The following is a 22,723-nucleotide window of genomic DNA, read 5'->3' on the forward strand; positions in this document are numbered from 1 at the left end:
ATACCAAAACGCTCTCCTTTTCACCTTTAAACTCTCTCCGGCGAGGACCGTTCATGAGGCCGATCACGTGTGGCGTCGCTTGCCTGCGTCAGCTGCCTCATTTGGGCACAGCGTGTGGTCTCTGGTCCTGGTCTGGCCCTGGCATGTGCTGCCTGTGGGCGTATCCACACGACCTACCAGATTCCTCGCTTACCTTGCGGAGAAGTTTGTTTGTTTGTTTTTAAACAGGATGAACACACAGTTTTGGAATCATAGGCGGAAGGACACCGTTAGGCACTGGCAATGACTATTTTACTGAAAATCCCGAGTTGCACAAATAGGTCTTTAGAACATAAAACTAAATGGATTTATACGTGACAATTACATTCAGCATTTATAAGAGGCAGTACAAAAATGTCTTCTGCTTCTACATGATACAAATTGCATATAATACCATGATTTAAACAAAATTATAGGAACGAGGGCCACGAGACGGTCTTACTCAGTATCTGATGTTTCCCATCCTGAAGGGGAGCAATGCAGGTCTGAGCAGCTGTTTCTTCATTTCTAAATTCATTTTAGTCACCGGGAGACGTAAGGACAGGCCTTTGGGGGAGCAGAGGTCAAAGTCACAGGACTGTTCTGAATTCATCGAAGATGAAGTTAGGCACGTGCGCTTCAGCAACCTGAAAGAGTCCACAGAAGAGCTAGTTCTGATTCACAACCGAGTCCGAACTGTCCACACGCAGCTCAACAAAAACCCCCCTCGGAGCAAGGCGGACTCGGGGCGCAGCACTCCCCGAAGCCGCTGCCGTGCGTTTCTGCTGGTCCTCGCACCAGGGCCTGGCGGCTTGGCCCTGCCGGCACCCGAGGGGCGCCCCCCGCCCCACGCCACGCGTGCCTCTGCCAAGTGCCGAGGGGTGAACTCAGGTCACCTCGCAATCGATCTGGGACCAACCTGGGAAGAACAGCATGTCCCGAGTGACAGGCCAGAGCGGGAGGGGGAGGAAGGGCCTCAGCACCCATTCCTGAACTGGTCTTGGGGGGAGTGGGGGAGGCAAATGGGTGGGAGGTAGAGCTAGGGGGCCTCCAACTGCTAGAAATTGGGAATTAAAAAAAAATTCGTATCGACAGCAAGTTCATGAGCAGGGGAGAGGGGGAGAGGGCAAGAGAATTTTTTTAAGTTTATTTTGAGAGAGCATGAGGCTGAGAGGGGCAGAGAGGGAGAGAGAGAATCCCGAGCTGGCTCTGCACTGTCAGCACAAAGCTCAACATGGGGCCCGAACTCCCAAACCATGAGATCGGGATCTGAGCCGAAATCGAGAGCTGGCTGCTTGGCTGACTGGGCCACCCAGGTGCCATGAAATTGGTTATTTTAAGTTTAGGGGCGCCTGGGTGGCTCGGTCGGTTAAGTGTCCGGCTTCGGCTCAGGTCATGATCTCACGGTTTGTGAGTTCAAGCCCTGCATCGGGCTCTGTGCTGGCAGCTAGCGCAGAGCCTGGAGCCTGCTTCAGATTGTGTCTCCCTCTCTCTCTCTGACCCTCCCTTGCTTTCGATGTCTCTCTCTGTCTTTCAAAAAAAAAAAAAAAAGTAAATAAATGAAAGTGGAGTTTAATTTTTTTTCTGATTATAAAGGTATCATCTGCTACTCAGAGGAAATCTATCAAATGTAGAGAAGTGAAAAATGGAAAAAAGTAATCTTTAATCTTAATCCTTAGAGAAAACTACAACTGATAGTTATTTTGTACGGAATCGCTCCAATTTTACACATAACAGGTACACAAAATTAGGATCACATAACCTTGTGCCCTTGCCTCTGGTAAATCTTTTTTTTTTTTTTTTAATGCTTATTGACTTATTTTGTGAGAATCCCTAGCAGGCTCAGTGTGGACATGGGGCTCGATCCCACGAACTGTGAGACCATGACCTGAGCTGAAACCAAGAGTCAGGGTGCTTCACTGACAGCCGCCCAGACGCCCCTGCCCCTGCTAAATCTCATGCTCTGAACACCCCTGCACACGCATCCAGGAGATAAATTCCAGGCAGTTGAACTGCTGGGACCAGGTATAGTACAAGGTTGTTTTTTTTTTTAATTAAGCCACACTGCCCTCCCATAGAACAATTTACGTTGCCATCGACAGTACTGAGAAGCTAAGAAGTCCTATTTCTCTAAACCCTTCCCCGCAGTGGCACCCATCATTTTACTTTTTACCAACATGGTGGATGGAAACGGTCTATTTTACTGTCATTTTGATTTGTGACGCTAGAATTAAGATTGAACATTTTTACAAACGTTTATTGGCCGTTTGTATTTCTTTACGTGAAACTGCCTGTTAATACCCCTTGCCTGTATTTTTTCCCCTCCTATTGGATTATCTTTCTCTTACTGGTCTACAAGAACATGTCATACATCAGGAAAACCAGTCCTCTGCTAATATTTTCCCCATTTTTTTAAAATTAAGAGACACTTGACCGAATTGTTTCATTAGCATTCATGAGCTCCAATCTCTAGGTCTTTTCCTGTACAGAGTTCTGAGAGCTCACACATATTTGCACAGAAGTTTTGTGCTTATTGTTCCATTACCACCTGTAACTTATTTTGATACAAGGAAGATGTGAAGAGACTAAGTGGCCATTTTTTTGACACATGACTGACTGGGCTAGCGCTACTAAAATATTCCCTTTCCCTCCTAACTTCCGACGCTATTTTTCCTTACATGCAACTGTACGTAAGGAGACTATGTATTCTTTAAAAAATTTTATTTATTTTATTTAGTTTTGAGAGAAAGCGACAGACTGTGAGTGGGAGCAGGGCAGAGAGGGAGACACAGAATCCAAAGCAGGCTCCAGTCTCTGTGGTGTCAGCACAGAGACCGACACGGGGCTTGAACTCACAAACTGTGAGATCGTGACCTGAGCCAAAGTCGGACGCTTAACCAACTTGAGCCACCCAGGCGCCCCTCCGTAGAGGGTATCACTCCTGGCTACGGTATTTCCTTGTTAATTCTGTGAATGAGATCTTTGTCACACCATTTTCTTGAATCCGTTATTAGTGCATTTACCTTGTACCTTCTCTAATCAGCTTTTCTGTACTCTTAAATTCTAACAGTTCTCCCCATGATTCTAGTGGGTATTCAAGAAAGACGATTACTTCCTCTGTAAATAATACAAGTTTGTCTTCCTTTCTTTATGCATTTTTAAATTGTCACTTGTTTTACTGCCTTGAACCTGTGCGACAAAGGTTGCGTAAGAGTCAGTACTGCCGCCTCACTGTGCCAGCGCCGACTGTGGTGGGAATGCTGCTAGCGGTTCACTGTTCCGTACGATGTTGCCGGTTAATTCTTAAAACATCACCTTTGGCTTTTGTTAGAAAAAAGTAACCTATTGGGGCGCCTGGGTGCCTCAGTCAGTTGAGCATCTGGCTTCGGCTCAGGTCATGATGTCACGGTTCGTGGGTTTGAGCCCCGCGTTGGGCTCTGTGCTGACAGCTTAGAGCCCGGAGCCTGCTTCAGATTCTGGGTCTCCCTCTCTCTCTGACCCTCCCCTGCTCACACTCTCTCTGTCTCTAAAAAAAAAACAAAACAAAAATCCCCCAAAACCCCCCCCCAGAAAAATGGAAAAAAAAGAATTTAAAAAAAGGTAACTTACTAATTAAATAAAAATCAGAATGGCTTTTCAGAATCTATCGAAAGTCTTTTATATTTTAGTGTCAAGCTCTGCACTTTGAGCTGAAACTTACCAAAGTGGAATTACTGGTGAGAAAGAAACAGGAAAGACTAGCTTAAATGAAGTATTTTTGGAAACCATGGACAAATACGTTAGTTGTGGTGTGAACTGAACTTGCTGTGGGAAGCAGGGAAAAGCCAGCCCCACAATTATTGCCTCCAGGATTCCCTCCTGGACTGACCATCTGTTCCTCCGGAACCAGAAGCAGGGCTGGGGGAGTTGCTCACGCAAGGAGGGTGCGGGAGGGAGGGAGGGAGAAGGTCATGGTGAAGGGAGGAGCCCTCCCAGCTACAGGGGGGGCCTGGGGGGCTGGGAGCATCCACTGGGGATGAGCTCCAGGCCCACACCACTAGGAGTCCAGGGCCACCCTTAATGGCACCTTTTTATAGAAAGAGCTTTAATATTGTCCTTTGTCTACTGCTTACCCTCCTCGGTAGCTTTGTGTACCGAACATAATCCTCCAGAAACAGGAGGGCGCCCACAACGTCCGCGGGCATTTCCGGTATCTTCTGGCTGCAACAGAGAACAGTCTGGATCAATGCACTGCTTTGCACATGACGGACCCTCAGTCAAAATACTGAGAGACTAAAGAAACGACAGCTCTGGGGCGCCTGGGTGGCTCAGTCGGTTAAGGATCTGACTTTGGATCAGGTCATGCATGATCTCACGGTTTGTGGGTTTGAGCCCCATGTCGGGCTCTGTGCTGACAGCTCAGAGCCTGGAGCCTGCTTCAGATTCTGTATCTCCCTCTCTCTCTGACTCTCCCCTGCTTGCACTGGCTCTCAAAAATAAATTAAAAAAATTTTTTATTTTTAAAGAAACGACAGATCACTGAAGTCAAAGGAGAAACAAATCTCTAGAACATCCTCTTGATCCATATCATTATCCTGCGGGTGTTTCCTCAGAACATAACCTGGAGGATAAAGTCTGAGCCGAATGGCTTATGTGGGCCTCCACATGCGGCCCCTGCTGTCGGTCTAGACTCATCGCTCACCACCTTGCCCTTGGTGATGGGAGCACCGGCGGCTCCCCGACCACACTCTCCCAGCCCCCGCTCTCCGCGGCTCCGTCTGCTCTGCACACCTACTTTACAAGGGAACTTCTAGGCATCTTGCCAGTCCACGCTTGGGTTCCTCCTCTGAAAGGCCTCCCTCCCTCCTCCGCCCACCTCTCCCGCATCCTCTGGGCAGATGGCCGCTTCTCATGCTGTGAGCATACTTAGTACTTTCCCCAAGCCTCGTAAGTTGTCAGTTGCGTGTATGTTGGTTTCCTTGAGGGCCTGGGTCCCGTCTCTGTCCTTCTCCCCCAGCATCTGTGACAGCACCTGCACACTACTGTACGTTTGAAGGTGTCAGACAAGAATGGCATCCAGTAACTTTCCATTCGGGGTCCTCCTGGTTCGTTCACACAGCCGCCGTGCGGCCCAGCCCCGTCCAGAGCTGGGGGTGCCGCAGAGAACACAAGGGGCCTCGCACGGAGCCCACACTCCTTCCTTACAGCAGCAGGGGTCTTCAGCTCTTCAAACTCCAATTTATGTCGAGAACGGCATTTTCTGATTAACCAAGGACTTCATGGAACTGGATTACTGATCCATTTCCCCGATGGTTTTTTGCTTTGGAAAAGCAGGTTGCAGATGGTTACACCCGGAAGAAAGCTGCCGCTGCTCTCGACCTTTCAGCGCGGGACCAGGGCTGCGCGGGACCAGGGCGGCGCGGGAAAGGGAAGAGCCTCCGTGCATCCCACGCTCCTGATGTCACCGCTTGAACGGACCAGAAACGGAGCTGCATGGCCTGACGCCCGTCTCCTACTGACCTCGGTCACGGTCGCTGATAACACGCTGTGCTACGGCCACGCGTCGCAGTCATTCGTGAAGAAGAATCAGGAAGGACTTGCCAGCTAGGGCCAGGGTGGCCGGTATGGCCAGTATGGAGGTCACTTCCCAGTCTCCTCGGACCATGGTGACTCAGCCCTGGCTTTCTCTTCACCATCTGGAGCCAGATGCACCAGGGTTTTGGGTGCTTGCTGCTGCCCTTTGCAGCTGACCTCATTTTGCGACGGCTACAACTTCATTTCCGGGACTTCCCCGTCCTTTGGGGCTCCCTTGTAGTTTTTAATTGTTAAAAAGTCGATTGTTGGAGGCAAGTCTCAGCATGTCCGAGGAAAACACCCAGCGTCTCTCTGTTGTTCAGTCCATTAGCAGAGATGGGGCAGAACCAGCCTGACTGAGGCTCTTGGGAAAAAGATGTCCCGGCTTGAGAAGGACGCGAGATCACTGTGAGCCGCTGGCAAACGGCGGATGTCAGGAACCTGGCCCTGCAGTTTTAGCCGCACTGGCTCCACGGGGACCCGCAGTGAAGGAGCGTACAGCCCCCCCTCCGCTGTAAGGGGTCGGCTGCTTTTGGGATCCCGGTGCGGGTTTGGGAGACCACGTAGTAAGATGGTCAGTCACAAACTGGAACCCGCAGGAGTCACGGGTGCGGTGAGTGGCCACAGCGTGGTGGACAGGGACAGGCGGAAGTCGGCTTTTCTAAAGGGAGAGAAGACCTAAGGCAAGAGCTGACATTCACGATGGAAGGAGACTGCGTGGAGGAAGGCCCAGTGGGTGTGATCTCAGACAGACGGGATGAATTTTCCACTCATGACAATCAGCAACTTTCCAATGACCAGGGCTGCGTGGCCTTGAGAGGTGATGGGCGCCTCGCCCGGGGAGGGTCCGAGCACGGGCTGGATGATCCCTGCCAGGGGCATCTGAGTGCCGATTCGCGTCCTGGGTGGGAGGTAAACCAAATGGCCTCTGGAATCATGTCCAGTCAGGAGTGCTGTGTGAGGACCAGAAGGTCACTCCTGTTAATCTTTAAGTTACGTTGACAAAAGTGACCAGGTGGTGATCTTCCAGACTTGGATGTGTGACATGCCAGACAAATTTATTTGGCTGGCCCGACTCTTTAGGGTAACAGAGAAGGAGGCTCAGGACCCAGCATCTCATGCAAATAACTTTTCCTTTTCTATCCAGAGAAGCCACATTTGGGGTGGGGGGGAGGGAAAAGGGTTCACGAGACTTCTATCCCCTGGCAGCTTTGACGCCATCTGTTTCCTCATACCGCAGGAGCGCAGGCTGTGCCCAGGCTGACACGGGTGTGCCCCCCGACTCCCGCTGAAGGCTGTGGGGCCACCCTATGCCAGTGGCCCAGCCCGGGGCTCCCTGAACTCTGAGCACAGCAGCCAGGACCGCAGAGGATCTGGCCTGCACCCTCTTCCCCACGGGGGCCGTGAATCCTGGTCATGACTCTCCTTGGGAAATCACTGTTGGGTGCACCTAAGGGGGACCCCCCAGCAGGGTGACTGAAAATGGGTGCGTCTTTAGTTGCTGTGAACAAGGTGTGGTCTGACCTGCTTTACACAGCAGGGCGACAGCCAAGTCCCACGTCTACGAGGGAGACAGTAAGAGGAACTTGGCATGCGAGGTGTAGAGCCCATTCTGTAACATTAATTCTGCTCTTTCCAGTGTGCCCTTCGGTACCTTGTGCACTGCTCCACTGTGGAGCGGATAAACTGGCCGATCAGCGCCAGGAACTGCTCGGTGTAGCGGGAATGGAACTGCTTCAGCAGCGTGAGCAATCCCAGGACGAGCGGCGGCCAGTCCACGGGGTCGGCGGGCTTCCGGCAGACCATGCCTGCAAGGGGAGCGACAAGTCACCACCGTGCCGCCAGAGCCGAGGGCTTTCCTTCGGCCATGTTCACTCTGTGTGAATGCTTGTCGGTGTCAAAATGTTTGGGGACCACGTCTGCGCTGGCAGAGGAGTATCTGGGGGAACAACAGCTCTGGGCTCCTGACTGCATGGGGCCTGGGGTTGCTGGGGGCTTCGGTGGTCTGATTCAACACAGTAAGATGGTGACTGAGGTTTATCACCACCATTACTATCTCTTTTGGATAAAACAGTAACACACGTCACTGTAGACAAGGGTAAAGAAATAGATAAAGGGACACGAGAAAGTAAAATTGAGGGGCACCTGGGTGGCTCAGCTGGTTGAGTGGCCAACTTCGGCTCAGGTCATGATCTCACAGTTTGTGGGTTCAAGCCCCGTGTCAGGCTCTGTGCTGACAGCTGAGAGCCTGGAGCCTGCTTCGGATTCTGTGTCTGCCTTGCTCTCGGCCCCTCCCCCACTCACTCTCTGTCTCTCAAAATAAAATAAAGACAAAAAAAACCCAACAAGAAAGGAAGAATGAGCTCTAAGCAGCTTCTGTGAAGGCAGCACGCATGTTGCCACGCTGAACCAGTCTCTTAAATGAAAACAGTTTAAATCGTGGACAACACACCTAAGACGTATCTTTAAGCACAATAAAAGAATCTGGAGAAGTCTAGAGGGTGGAAGAAAGAAATTTGTGGAGGGAGTGAGTCCCGAAACTGGCCTTTTCACTAAGGATTTCTGCCCAAATCTGGAGGCCTTGGCCCTCTGCCTGGATGGGCGCTTGGGACCAGGAGCTAGAGCTTCGGGTCTCTGAGGGGAAGCACAACGTTGAAAAAGAAGTGGGAAGACTTGTATCGCCTGATTTTAAGACTTATTATTAAGTTATAGTGATCAAGGCAGTATTGGCACGAGGATAAACAGATCAATGGAGCAGAACAGAAAATCCAGAAACAATAGTCCAACCCTTATATGAGCAACTGAAATTCCAATCATATCCAGACAATTCAATGGAGAACAAGAAATCCTTTTAATAAGTGGTGCTGAAACTGGATATCCTTACATTGTACATGGAAAGTAATTTTAAATGCACTGTAGACCTCAATGTAAGAGCTAAAACCCCAAAGCTTCTAGAAAAAAAACATAGGAGAATATCTTTGTGACCTCAGGGTTAGTCGGAGAGGACACAGAAAAAGACAATTATAAACTGGACAGTATTAGTATTAAAAATTTCTGTGCATTAAAGTCACCAGTAAGAAAATGAATAGGTGAGGGGCGCCTGGGTGGCTCAGTCAGTTGTGCATCTGACTCTGGCTCAGGTCTTGATCTCACGGTTCATGGGATGGAGCCCCCCATGCAGAGCCTGCTTTGGATTCTCTCTTTCCCTCTTTCTCTGCCTCTCCCCTGCTCTCCCTCTTTCCCTCTCTCAAAAATAAACATTAAAAAAAAAAAAGAAAAGAAATGGAGTCATGTTGAGTAGTGTGTACCATCTAGATTAAAAAAAAAAAGGAAAATGAGTAGGTAAAGGAGAGCCTGTAAGAAAAAACTCACAGTATATATTATCTAACCAAGAACTTGTATCCATAAATATAAATAACTCCTACAACCTAGTGATAAAAAAGCAATCAACCTAATTTAAAAACAGGCAAAAGACCTGAACACTTAACAAAGGAAGATATAAAAAATGGCCAAAAAGCACATGAAAAAGCGCACAACATCGTTAGTCATCAGGAGAAGGCAAATTAAAACTACAAGCTTTCATACAGACCCATTAGAACAGTTAAAATTAAGAAGACTTACATTGCCAAATGCTGGCGGGATGTAAAATGATACAGCGCTTTGGAGAAAGGCGTTAAACTGGCCAGACAGACCTTCAGATCCCATCTCTGGGCTCTCATGAAGACTAGAAATCTCTTACTTAAACCAGAGATGCCCACACAAGTTATCCTGCCCTCCCTAAGGGCCTTGGCATCTCTGAATTTGCTCAAGGGTTTACTGTGCAGGACAAAGACAGTGGTCAGATCACCGGAAATAACCCTTTCCAGGCGCAGAGCAAGCACGCTTTACAACAGAAACTTCCGCTCTGGATGCGGCACCAGAGGCTCCCTTGCCTCCCAGGCAGGCAGGGGTTTCTTAGGTCAGTCTCGAGAGCAACCCTCGCAAAGCAAAATCAATGTTTTCTTGGTGTCCAAACACCCGGATGTTCCTTCCTAGTCCTACTTTTCACTGTTTTGGTTCCCAGATTAACACATCGGTTGAATTCCTGAAAAGAACCGTAGTTGGATAGAGATGCATCTCCAGGACACTAAAGGTTTCGTTTGTTTTGTTTAGAGATCTGGGAACTCAAGGGAATAGTGAAACGCTTCCTATAAGCAGCTGTACAATGAAAGAAATATTACCTAAGAATGAGACCAATGGTCTTTAATGAAAACAAGATTATCGTGATGCACTGACAATCCATCATTATAAAGGATCATATACTCTTTTTTTTAAGTTCTCATTTGTTTATTTTGAGAGAGTGGACGAGCAGGGAGGGGCAGAGAGAGGGAGACAGAAGCGGGCAGAGGATCCAAAGCAGGCTCTGTGCTGACAGCAGAGAGCTGGATGTGGGGCTCAAACTCACAAGCCATGAGATGATGGCCTGAGCCAGTCAGACGCTCAACCGACTGAGCCACCCAGGGGCCCCCTAAGGACCATATATCCTAGTTTAGTTACAACAGGGACAACGCAGGGAGAACATGGCGCTGAGTCCTGGGACGAAGCCTTAAGTCCACCTCGGGTGGTTCCTTACGCTGATTTTGCCCCGTATACAGAAAAGGGCTTAGCATCAGTGCCGCACTCGCTCCCTGCCAGGTACTGCATCTGGCTGGCCCTGAGAGGGCAAGTCGCTTGGCCAAGGTCACACAGGCGGGCACCGGGGAGCCAGAACCCAGGCCCACATCTTTCCTCATTTTGCAGCAGCATTCACAGGGCCACTGTGCTCTGCATTCGGTGGAAGGAGCGGGTCCTGTGGGGTGGGGGCGCGCTGTGCCTGGGATCAAGGGGTATTTTTGAATGAGACAGTAAAAACTGTAAGGACGCAGGTTTGAGACAATAGAAGGGCACACATTGCCCAAAGCAAGAGGGACCACCCTTGTAATACCCTTAACATTCCTAAGGGCAGGCCTATTGCTTAAGGCTAGTTACACCCTATGTGAGGGTCCTGGGTCCTGGGTCCACTCTGATTGGTTAACACTCTAAATGTTGTAATTGGATAAACCTGCTGTCAATAATATTGTATAATAGCAATAGGATCACTGTACCTATGTCACAATTTCCTGTAACTCCCCCTTCCCAAACTCCTAAAAGCCCTGCCCCACCTTTGTTCGGGGCTCTCAGCAGGGATCCACCACGCGGGAAAGTCTGTGAGCCCGAGTTTAGGCCCCGGCGAGCCTAAACCCGTAATAAAGCCCTTTGCTTTTGCACGCGTGACTCGGTCTCCCTGGTGGTTTCTGGTTTTTGGGGACGATAAAGAAATCTTGGGTATTACAAACTTAAAGAGACTCCGCATCTTTATCCTAAAAGAGCTTATGAAATAGAGGGAAATACTCCAAACAAGAAATTCATTTCAGAATTTCTGGTTAAAAAACAAATAGTTATGTTTATAGGAAAGCTCTTATAGTACTTTTAAAGTAAATCAAACTCTATAGCAGATTTACAAAGCTTCACTTCCAGACAAAGCCCGAGGCAGAGGCAGTACCTGGGAATCTACTAGTGAAGTAAGTGATGATAAAAATATTCAAGGTCAAATGCCCAATGGCAAAAAAAGTTCCGGGCTGTGTTCCTGGACAGGACACACACGCTGGAAGGTTCTGGTAGCTGTTGGTTGAAAGAGTATTTCCACACGTCATCATATACACATCTTAAAGTCCCGAAATTCCTGCGTCGGTCTTCTCTCCTTCACCACGTCGTTACCCTTCACGCCGCAGCGTGCGATACACGGGAGGCACGGGGCACTCGTGAGAAACCCAAAGAAGTTTCTCTCACACCATGATCAGCTGCCTCAGCATTACGGAAAGGAGAGACCAATGATTCCACACATTTTACAAGTTGGATAGTCTTTGGGAATTAAAGGCAGACCATACTCGGTTCACGATAAATCCGCTGCAGGGGTGCCTGGGCGGCTCAGTTACGCGTCCGACCCTCGATTTTGGCTCAAGTCATGATCTCACGGCTTGTGAGTTCGAGCTCCGCATTGGGCTCCATGCCGACAGCATGGAGCCTGCTTGGGATTCTCTCTTCCCTCTCCACCCCTCCCCTGCTAGCTCACACAGGCGCATATGTGCTCGCTCGCTCGCTCTCTCAAAATACATAAACTTAGAGGCACCTGGGTGGCTCAGTCAGTTAAGCGTCCGACTCTTGGTTTTGGCTCAGGTCATGATCTCGCGATTTCGTGGGTTTGAGCCCTGCATTGGGCTTTGTGCGGATAGTGGAGCCTGCTTGGGGTTCTGTGCTCCCCTCTCTCTCTGCCCCTCCCCCACATGTGCTGTCTCTGTCTCTCGCAAAATAAATAAACTTTAAAATAAGTAAATCAATAGATAAACTGAAAAAAAGAAGGCAAATCCGCCATCCACATTTCAGGAAGGGGCATCATATTTCACAGACCCAAAGACATGCACTTTATAAGCACGCACAGAACTAAGGAAAGATCTCGCAGGTGACGCAGTGTTCCCTTGGGTGAAGAGCTGTTCGGTTAGGTGTTAACCCACTGTTCCTGTTACTTACGGTACCTAGGTTTTTGTTGTACTGCAGTTTTGGCAACTGTGCGATCAAAAACAGGAAGTTGACAACTGGGAAGTAAGGCAGGCGCTTGGTTGTGATGTATATCTGGAAAGAGAAAGGGGCGCAGAATTGATGGTCTCTTCACAACGCACATCCCGTGGAACGCATTTTCAAACGGGAAGCTTCCATTTGATCTCAACTTGCTCTTCAGACTGCCCAACACTAGGAGGGTTCTGTGCACCTGCTGCCTTCAGAGTTTGATTTACCCCCACTGACTCCTGCAAACGTAAATCCCTATATAAATATTAGCCCTCCTGGGAAGGGAACAATTTTGCTTAGAGATTAGCAGTTAACTTCCCCTGGGAAAGGGTGAGAGGCAGGAATGGGGCCAGAAAGCAAAGTACAGAAACTCAACCAAGGGCAGCAGGGAGGGGCCGAGGTAGGGAGGGAGGAGGGGAGGGAGGGAAGGGTTGGGCAGAAGGAAAGAAGGAAAGAGGATCCTCCCAGCAGTGAGTGGAAGTCAGTAAGTAGGAAGCAAGCAAATGCCCCGTGTGTCATTTGCTCTCCCTGGTGCAATGTCATAGAGTGGTTCAACCCCCCTGGTTCTTGTGCAGATGGCACAGTCAGGACAGACCCGGCCATCACCCTGCTTCCTGCCAATGCTCTGGGAGGCGGGCGCCAGCATGGCCGGGAGCCCTGGGCACGTTGTCAGCCCCTCGGCCTTGAGTTCCTCACCCACGGTGGCACGTTTCCTGGAGCTGTGGCATCACCCACAGTCGGGACTCATAGTGCCCGGCACGTGGTGTGCACTCAAAAAAAAAAAAAAAACCACTAGCTGCTATTCAAGCTCATAATCTTTTATCCAAAAACCGGGGGATCATACAGATTTTACCGATTTTAGAGAAGTAAGACAGGGTGCGGGCAACACCTAGCATCAACACTGTCGGTATTTCTGTGTCAAAACGTGAACATTCACAGAAGCATAATGGTGAGGTCGGGCCAGGTTTTGCCACCAAATGGGATCTGGCACCCACTTGTGAAAAAATTTTCAGCTCTCAGAGGTTTCTGGAAACTAAGCACGGAAGAGTCTGCACTTAGGGCTGTGATTACTGTCAGCCACGGGCGGAAGCGTGTTTGGGCAACAAGGATCAAGGCCATCAGTCGGCAGCAGTTCAAATCCCCCAACCCCGCACAGGCCAAAAATGGATCGCCCCGCAGACAGAGAACCTCTCACTTCGGGAGAACTGCGCGAATACCGTGTCTCACGATTCCCATGGCCCAGATCAGGCAGGGAAGGTGCGAGTCTCCTACTTAGGATGCGAGACTGAAACTCAGGAAGAGTGGGGCCTAAGAGAAGGGAGGCTCTGGGCCCTGCTCCCCGACACTGCCCGCCCTCGCCACGCCGGTCCGTATTTAATCACCGACCTTGTTCAGCGGGTTGTGGATGCCGGCCGCCTCCAGATAGGCAGTGATCTCATACAAGAGCGTGTTGTCTTCTTTGGGGTAAGGAAGCGAAGGGTCCTGATAGTGGGCCTCGATATCTGCTAGGAGAGCCCTGAAGAAGAGACACAAAACAACACAGAACAGGGATCAATACTAGAGACAAATGCGATTCACGTAACAGAACAGGCGATGACGTGCTCTTTCAGGGCCTCGGTTTTCTCATCTGCAAAATGAAGGCTTTATCCTTCTAATAATTCTCTATTTCTGTACCTGTGACTGTTGTAAGTGGAAAATCTGACCTAGCATTGTTTCATCTTTTGGAGTTAACCCAAATTCGAGCGCTTTCACTGTTCTATTTTTTAAAAAATTTTTAATGTTTTTTATTTTTTGAGAGAGTGCGCACGAGCAGGGGAGGGGCAGGGAGAGAGGAGGATAGAGGACCTGAAGCAGGTTCACACTGACAGGCTGACAGCGGCAAGCACGATGTGGGGCTTGAACTCAAAAACTGCAAGATCTCGACCTGAGCCAAAACTGGATGCTCAGCTGACTGAGCCACCCAGGTGCCCCTCGCTCTTCCAGTTTTTATGAATTGACGGAATTGTTTTCAATATCTGCTTTGTCAAAAGCACTGAGTTATTGACTGAGAAGAACAGATAATTATTAAAAAGTTTTTTGTTTTGAGAGAGAGCATATGCATGAGTTGGGGAGAGGCGCAGAGAGGGGAAGGGAAGGGGAGAGAGGGAGAGAGAGTGAGGCCCAAGCAGGCTCCAGGCTTAATGCAAGGACTGACATGAGCCTCCAACCCACGACTCTGGGACATGACCTGAGCCAAAATCAAGTCAGATGCTCAACTGACTGAGCCACGCCGGCGCCCCCCAGATTATTTATTTGTTTTTATTTATTTTTTTAAGTGTTTATTTATTTTTTGAGAGAGAGGGAGACAGAACGTGAGCAGGGGAGGGCCAGAGAGAGAGGGAGACACAGAATCCGAAGCAGGGTCGGGGCTCTGAGCTGTCAGCACAGAAACACATGTGAGACTTGTACTCCCAAAACCACGAGATCATGACCTGAGCCCAAGATGCTTAACCAACAGAGCCCCTCAGGAACCCCCCAGGTTATTTATTTCTAAGTAGAGGCTGGAGATGAGAGCACGTTGCTGGTGAGGGCGAGGGCGTGTGCCTACGGCCACTCCTGGGAACTGACACCCCTCTAACCGCCCTCCGGACAATCAGTGACAGAGTCCTGTGGAGACTCAGCGGTGCACTTGGCAGTAACTGGTTTCTCAAACTGCAAGTACTTAGTACAATGCTGGATGCGTACTAAGCGCTCAGTTTATGTTAGCTGAATAAATGAATCTGTCAGTAACGAGTGAGAGAGGGAGAGAGTGGGGGAAAGAGAAAGACTGAGACCAAGGGACAAGACTGAGGGAGGCGGCTTACAAAGGTTTGGTTCTGTCTTCCCTGGGAAGGAAGGCCACAGATGCAGAGAGCTGTCTTACCCCAAAAGAACGTAAACGGGTAAGTACTGAAGGGACCGGGGTGCTAGCCGATCACGAACCGTCCAGGCCCCGGGCGGCCGTCTCGCACGCGGGCACTTACTTATTGAGATTCTCCAGAGCAGCCGCCAGATGTTTGGAGTCAAACCGGCAAGAATAATTTAGTTCGTTGGCAATCTGCTGTCTCAGAATCTGCATCTGCCCCACCTGTGAACGAGCAAGAGCAGGTGGAACACGGCGCTGCAAAGGGACAGCAGGAGGCAAACACACAGGCACAATTTTTTACTGGAAGGATCACAACATCCTTCAAGAGCACCTAAGGGTCCCCGGGACTGGCTCCATGGCAAGACCAGCGTCGTCCCTGACAGAGCATAAGGAACCCTGCACGGGAGGTGTGGACGGACACCTGTATGCCAACCTCAAACGTCCCCAAAGTCTGACATTTTACAAAGTGACCCATTAACGTTTAGTTGTTCCTGTATTTAAGGTGTTGATACTGAAGTTCTGTTCACGTCCTTTTGAAAGAAGTTCTCCAAGCTTAGTAGCTGCGGATGAGAAGCCTTACTTCCTTTATTTGTCCTAAACTGAACTTTCTGGAGGCCTGAGGACGCCATTGCACTCAGTTATCCTAAAATCTGGTGAATATAAACCTATTTGCACCACCTAGGATTACAGATCACATAATCATCTGGGTTATAAAATAATCCCTGTAAAATCTTGCGAAAAGGTCCTTCTAACAATGGTTAGCCCTCACCCTCGGGTTCCTAATCTTTTTTTATTTTGGTATCTTGGACCTCTCTGGGTATCTCGTGAAGCCTACTGACACAGTCTTAGAATAATTTTTTTTCAGTTTATTATTTATTTTTTGAGAGACAGAGACAGAGTGTGAGCAGGGAAGGGGCAAAGAGAGAGGGAGACATAGAATCCGAAGCAGGCTCCGGGGTCTGAGCTGTCAGCAAGAGCCTGACATGGCGCTCGAACCCACAAACCATGAGATCGTGACCTGGGCCAAAGTCAGACGCTTAGCCTACTGAGCCACCCAGGTGCCCCTGAATAATTCTTTTAAATGTGAAAAAATAAAACATAAAGGATAACAATGGCAGCCTGCTGTAAACAAGTGTAATTCTCAAGCTGTTAAAAGAAGAGATGACAGAATTATGTTGGCCTGGTGGATCGGGCACGTAATTTCCGAGCAGAGATGAGCGTAAGCGATATTCGGAGACACCCAGGACCCCTGCCAGGTGACCGGAAACTCCCTTCAGGTCACGTCTGAGACGGACTTCAGATGATGCCAGCAAAGTTCCATTTGTTGGTAGCATAAAGTCTAAAGTAAACTGTAACTTTTTGCGCCACTGATTTTCTTCTTTTCTGTTCTAGGGAAGCTATCCCTAAAAGATTAGCAAGAGGGAGAGAGGAGGATTGGGGGGAAGGTGTTTTATAATGCAAGCACCGGTGAGGGAGGAACAGACACACATCCTCTGAGTGGTTGGGAGCAAAGAAAAGTTAATAAAAACAGAGTGGCCTTCTCTAGGAGCAAAGACAAGACGTTATTTAGATAAAGGGACCTTGTAACAGCCGAACGCGTTAAGTGAGCTCAGATGTATTACTTGTGACCACTGTTCTTACTAGATTGTTATTCTACTTAGGTGAAAAAAAAAATAAAATCCAAAAAAATGTCTTTTTTTTTAAAATAAGAAATCTTTTATTAATAGAAAAATACTATTATTAAAAATTAGAATAGAGCAAGGCCAAGAAAACAGTGGGTTCCCATCAGGCCACTCAAAAATATCCCTTCAACTTTTATCTGGCACGTGTAATTCCTTCTTTTTAATGCCAATTTACTTATTGTTGGGAGAGAGGGAGCATGAGCAGGGGAGGGGCAGAGAGAGACTGAGACTGAATGTGAAGCAGGCTCCAGGCTAGGAGGTGGAGGTGTCAGCACAGAGCCTGACTCCAGCTGAGCTTACAAACCAGGAGACTCACAGAGGCCTGTAAAAGCCACGAGGGAACCTCTCCCACCCATCCCTGTGACCTCCCTGAGCCCCCCACAGAGGTGCGACTCAGGCCTGTGCAACCTCACGTCATTCTCCGTTCCTCCTAAAAGGCTTTCCTGGAAGCCACGTGGCTCAGGGACCGCCAGACTATGTAACAGGACGCCCAGCAGAGCCAGCCGCTCTGTGTATTACTCATTCTAAGTTTCCACAGTAGAAAACAAAAATGTCACTGCAATAATGGGGAGAGTACTGTGAATGTGGTGGAGGCACGACGAGGGCTGTCTCGGCGAGCAGCTTACAGAACTGGGAGCAGGAGAGTGGAACTTCCCCGAGTCCCCACGGCAGCCCACGCTCTCCCTGTGCTAGGTGACACCTGTACCCACGGATCGGTTTTCCACCGGGAGACCTACTCTTTCCTGTGAGACAGAACGTAGGCTTTCTGAGGAGGCAGCTAGTGTTTCCTTTAACTCTGGCTCACTGTGACAACGTGACAATGATTTGCACATAAGGAGCGCTCAACCAAGTGTTGCTGAAGGTCTTGGATCGTCATGTGACGAAAGACACAGAAGACACAGAGCCAACACCACAGGGTGAAGGCAGGAGAGCAGATGAGCCGCTTCCAAAGTGACTTGGGATTTCCATCCAACATGTTAATCTCTTCATCTCAACTTTCTTACTCATTTCCAAAGACACAGTGTTTTATTCATGGTGGAAGGATAACTTATGTCCTAGAGAACTTGGCTTTGTAACATCTACGCAGACACAGGAGGGAAGAGAGGCAAACGTCCTGTTCCAACACCTACGTGGAGAGGACCAGGGCCGGACCCTGACAGAGCAGCTCAGTAAGTCCACGCGTCACGAGTCAGGACGGAGCACCACTGACGGAGGAGGATTTCTATTTCCTAGTGGGAAATAGAAAGCACTTCTCACACCAAGTCATTTCAGAAAGAAACTGTTTTCTTCAGTTTAAGCAAAATGACGGGCCAAATTAATGAAAAGCATAGTCAAGAACAGCCCAGAAAGTAAGGTAAAGGACACATGAATTTAGAAATAATGAGGGGCGCCTGGGTGGCTCAGTCAGTTAAGCCTCCGACTTCGGCTCAGGTCAGATCTCACGTTCGTGGGTTCGAGCCCCGCGTCGGGCTCTGTACTGACGGCTAGCTCAGAGCCTGGAGCCTGTTTCAGATTCTGTGTCTCCCTCTCTCTCTGACACTCCCCCTCTCATGCTCTGTCTCTTCTGTATCAAAAATAAATAAAGCATTAAAAAAAATTAGAAATAATGATAAACTGAAGTGTTACATTTTTGCTTTGATGATGTAAGAAAGAAGAGTGGCTTCCTTTGGGTAACAGAGTTACAAGAAGATAGTAATTTAAAATATATAGTATTGATGATCACCCTTTCTTTCATAACATACCTTCATTATCGCCTCGAGATAAGATGTCCAAATCTTCTGTGTTTTGGCAATGGCGGAAAAATAAATTTTATTCGAATTTGCTGAAAGGTTAAAAAAAATTTTTCTATTTAGTAAATCTGGAAAAGCTCGTGTTACCTCCATCTCAGACTGGTTTCAGAACACTTACCTACTATGCTTTTTAGGGGGCTGACAGCATTCATGAGGGTTTTCAAAGTATCCTGCACGGTTCTGTCTCTCAGGATAATTTTCTGAAACATACTGAGGAAATTCTAAAACAAGAAGACACGCTTGAAGAACCAAACAGAATGAACAGAATGAGTAACAGTCCAAAGAACTAAAGTGCTAGATGGAGCGCAGCCTGGTGTGAGTCACCAAATGCTAGGAAGGAAGACTGGGAAGCGGCAGCTTCCAGCTCCTGTCAGAAACGCCCCCTGCTCCGAGGAGCTGCCGGTTTCAAAGAGGGTCTCAACTTCCTCAGATGCAACTCCCAAAACCAGATCTCCCATAAAAATACCGTGTTGCCCAAGGAGATTCCGGTTCATTCTCAATTCTCATCTACCTAACAGGAAGCACACGTGTGCATGCCCGGTGTCCAGACAGGAAGGCATGAAAGAAAACGTCAACCTCTCCCAGGGCAGCAGGAACCAGGCCCGAAAAGCTGAGAGGCTCACCTGGAGCTCTTTGACAATCATAAAGCACAGAAGCCTGTCTAAGCCGTTCAGACCGAAAGTGCCCAAGGTGGTCTGGATCTCTGAGAAGAGCCGGCTGCTGGTCACTTCCTGGTGAGTCTTCATATCATACCAAGTGTTCAGCTGGTCAATGTGACACGTCATTCTAAAAGAAAGAACAAAAGCTCAACACCCAAAAGCAGCTCAGAATCCATCCTGAGGAGATGTGGGACGCAACAGGATTTGGGGACCAGATACAAGGGATGGCAGTTATGGGATGTGTTTAATAACACCTGCGTCCAGGCACCCAGCGTATCTCACAGCAACTACCCCATGGTCCAGGAAGGCAAAGCTCAGTGAAATCACCATTTCCTGCCCTGTGCCGTGTCACTGGTTGGACTCACTCCTTTCCACTAAGCTGGACTATTGTGTGCAGCCGAGTGGAGAGGCCAAGGTTGGATTTAGTTGTCACGTTGGAAGGCACTGGAGCCCAGTTTTTGCTCCACAGGGTCTTTCTTCGGACTCCCGAAGACCAGGATGTAAGAGTCTTGTGTCATTTCCATTTTGATAAGAAAAGAACTTGGAATCCTGCCGCCCTATCAAACATTTGTGATCTGACAACAAAGCCATTTCCTCTCTCCTCCGGGTTCTGGTCACTGACCACTGATTCCTTTTAGACTCAGGAGTGTGCCAACGGTGATGCTAACGACCGAAGGTATTTACTTAGCGCTTCTTTGGTGGCAGGTTCTGTGCCCCTCAGGGTCATCCTCATCACAGCTCTGCGGTACACAGGCGGTGCGGCCCTCGTGTTACAGATGAGACAACAGAGCGAGGCCTGATCCCAACACCATGGCCTTAACCACCATTTTCCTGTTCCCCAATGCTGGCACAGGCACCTACCGTCACTGGTAGAGCGTGTTACAAATCTGTGCCCACATCCCAGTCCTGGGGTTTGACTGGGTAGGTCTGGGGTGGACACCCAGCCTCTGAAATTCCAGTAAATTCCACAGGTGACACGCCCCCAATTCTAAGAACCAGGACGTATCTGAAATGAGGCTGAGGCCGGTGGGGAGGCTCAAAGACGCTCGGGAGCTAAGGACGCTTATGTTTGGAAATAGATGGAAAAAACAAGACTTCAGAACTGCCTTCTACTTTCAGGCTTCGAAGAGTCCTGATGCTATGGTCCAGTGCTGGCACTTGGAATGTGTCACCTGAGAGGCTTCCAATGTCAACGAGTAAGCTAATAACGTGACATGGAAATCCCAAGCATGCTTACTCCTTTCCACAAGTCTTAACACGGCACTAGGTAGACAGTCTCGTATAAGGGCTTAAGTGACCCACCCACGGGCACCCAGAAAGCAGGTGTTACAAACCGTTCTGGATTATTTACTCCTTTCGGCCCTTGAGTCATAGACAAAACTTATTTATGTTGGAATTTTTGGAAGAAGTTTACGTACAGTGGGCTAAGTTGCATAACTTCTGAAGAGATAAGAAGAGCCATAATTTGAAGGCCGTCCAAAGGAAACGTGTCATGAGGCCATTTCGCTCACACAAATTCAACTACGCACGCACAGCTGGACAGATGGAGAAGAGAAGTCATCTTTTTCTGCGTAATCCCACCGACTGGCCCACTCGGGGAGCCTGTGCACAGGCGTGGACAGGAGACAGAAAACATGAGCCTGCCCTTCCCTCAGCTGGGCTTAGTGCCGACTGCCTCGTCAGAAGCTCGACTGAGCGCAAGAAGGAAGACGCGGCGTGCGGAGAGAAGCAGCGTGCAAGTCACTCCATGCCGCCCACCGAAATATTCTTAAGGGGAGCTCTGATTATGTGAGATGTCCACTCATGTGACCGTGTATGTAAACTGTGACCCACTGCATGCAAGCTCTGCAGCCTGCCCTTGAAGGCACAGCACCTAAGAGTTGGGCCCTGACGTCAGAGGGTTGGTGTGTATTCTGGGTTTACCATATAGACCCAGATCTTCGCAAGTGGCTCGGCTTATCTGAGCCTCAGTTACTTCTCTTTCACCTGGGAAGAACAACAATGCCTACGCCAGAGATGGCTGTCATGAGTAAATGAAGCGGTGTGCATACGGTGCTGGGAAGTGTGTGGGTGTGGGGGTAATCTTCAAACGTCAGAATATGACAAGTGCAAGACCTGGTGGCCAGAACGGAGGAGTGTGCCACAGGGACACAGGTTTAGACGAGCAATCTGTAATAAAAATCAGTTTTAACACACCAGGGAGTCTACAGGCCCAAGTGAGTAGAATGTTAGTTGGAAAGCGAGAGAAGTACATAAAACTAAAAGGTGGCCGATCAGGCCTGAGAGTATTTTAATCTCCATTTCCTTGGACTGGGGTCTTCTTAGTCACACTGCGGAAAATACCCACTCTCAAAAAAAGGGACTCCAATAAACCCACTAGAATGGATCCACGTGTTTTAAGAACAAGGGTGTGATTCAAGGAAGAGGTTTAAAGGTCCAGGGTGTTCAAGGCCAAGGGGAATTCAGATACACCTACTTGGGGTCTGTGATCCTCAAGATTTCTCTGCAGAGTCGACCAATAAACGTTACGGACTCGTCCACCGGGGTAAACTTTGGTATTGGGATATGAGTAGACTGGTACATACTCTGCCAATCCTGAATCTAGAAACCAAACCAAACCAAACCAAACCATGAACATTTGGTACAGCGGGCCCTTGGACAGCACGGGGGCCAGGGCACTGACCCACACACGGCTGAAAATCCACTTGTAACTTTTGAGTCACCTAACACTTAACTACTACTAGCCTATCGTTGATCAGAAGATCCTTATCAATAACACAGTACATTAACAGGTATTTTGTATGTTAAATGGATTATACACTGTATTTGTACAATATAAGCTAGAGAGAAATGTTAAGAAAATCACAAGGAAGCGAAAATATACTTTACAGTACTGTATCTACTGGGGAAAAAACAGTATATAAACGGACCCCTGAAGCTCAAATCCCTGCTATTCAAGGGTCAACCAGACATCTTCGGTAAGATAACCAGTAATCCTTTTTCCACCTAGTTTTACTAATATGATATTGCATAAACCGTGACAATAAATGCTCCTTGGTTTGGAAGAAAAAACTTAAAACTGCATTAATAGCCCCCAGAAATGTCACATGTAACATTTATAAAAGAAATATTTGTGAAAAGTAAAGTGACTGAGAAGTCAGAAGAGACCCAGGAATTTCTCACTTTTTTGTCTTCTAGGTTAACATGCGTCGATATGATAATAACATTCCAAAATATCATAAGGCTGGAAGATGCTTAATCCTTCAATAATGTCACCAGAATCATGTCAGTTCCCTAATCAAAAACGTATTCCTTGTAAATTTTCAGAATGATCTAGCTTCAAGAAAAGCAAGCAGGTAGTAGTGCTTAAGAAAAATTGATTCAGTATCTAATGGATAGTTGATACCTGTCACAACACAGCATTTTATATACTGTTAAGTGAAACTGCAATACAATCTAAGTTTATTTTGGGAGTGTTTGCTGTATAATTGGATTTAATGAAATGTTTAGAGGTGC

The 22,723-nt window shown here is 48.4% G+C and overlaps 1 protein-coding gene across 1 annotated transcript in view; it reads right to left on the bottom strand.

The window, feature by feature from the left end:
• Positions 1 to 272: 272 nt before the first annotated feature.
• WASHC5 (WASH complex subunit 5) overlaps positions 273 to 22,723 on the bottom strand; it is a 55,185-nt gene continuing 32,734 nt past the window's right edge. The window contains exons 19-28 of the mRNA XM_029923323.1: positions 21,684 to 21,808; positions 19,172 to 19,334; positions 18,667 to 18,769; positions 18,501 to 18,580; positions 15,195 to 15,298; positions 13,579 to 13,708; positions 12,162 to 12,258; positions 7,226 to 7,379; positions 4,131 to 4,218; positions 273 to 665 (exon numbers count right to left, since the gene is read on the bottom strand). Coding sequence (XP_029779183.1) covers positions 609 to 665; positions 4,131 to 4,218; positions 7,226 to 7,379; positions 12,162 to 12,258; positions 13,579 to 13,708; positions 15,195 to 15,298; positions 18,501 to 18,580; positions 18,667 to 18,769; positions 19,172 to 19,334; positions 21,684 to 21,808 — 1,101 coding nt within the window. The 3' untranslated portion in view covers positions 273 to 608. The remainder of the gene's footprint in view (positions 666 to 4,130; positions 4,219 to 7,225; positions 7,380 to 12,161; positions 12,259 to 13,578; positions 13,709 to 15,194; positions 15,299 to 18,500; positions 18,581 to 18,666; positions 18,770 to 19,171; positions 19,335 to 21,683; positions 21,809 to 22,723) is intronic.

This window comes from Suricata suricatta, chromosome 15 (genome assembly GCF_006229205.1).
Source record: "Suricata suricatta isolate VVHF042 chromosome 15, meerkat_22Aug2017_6uvM2_HiC, whole genome shotgun sequence".
NCBI lineage: Eukaryota > Metazoa > Chordata > Mammalia > Carnivora > Herpestidae > Suricata > Suricata suricatta.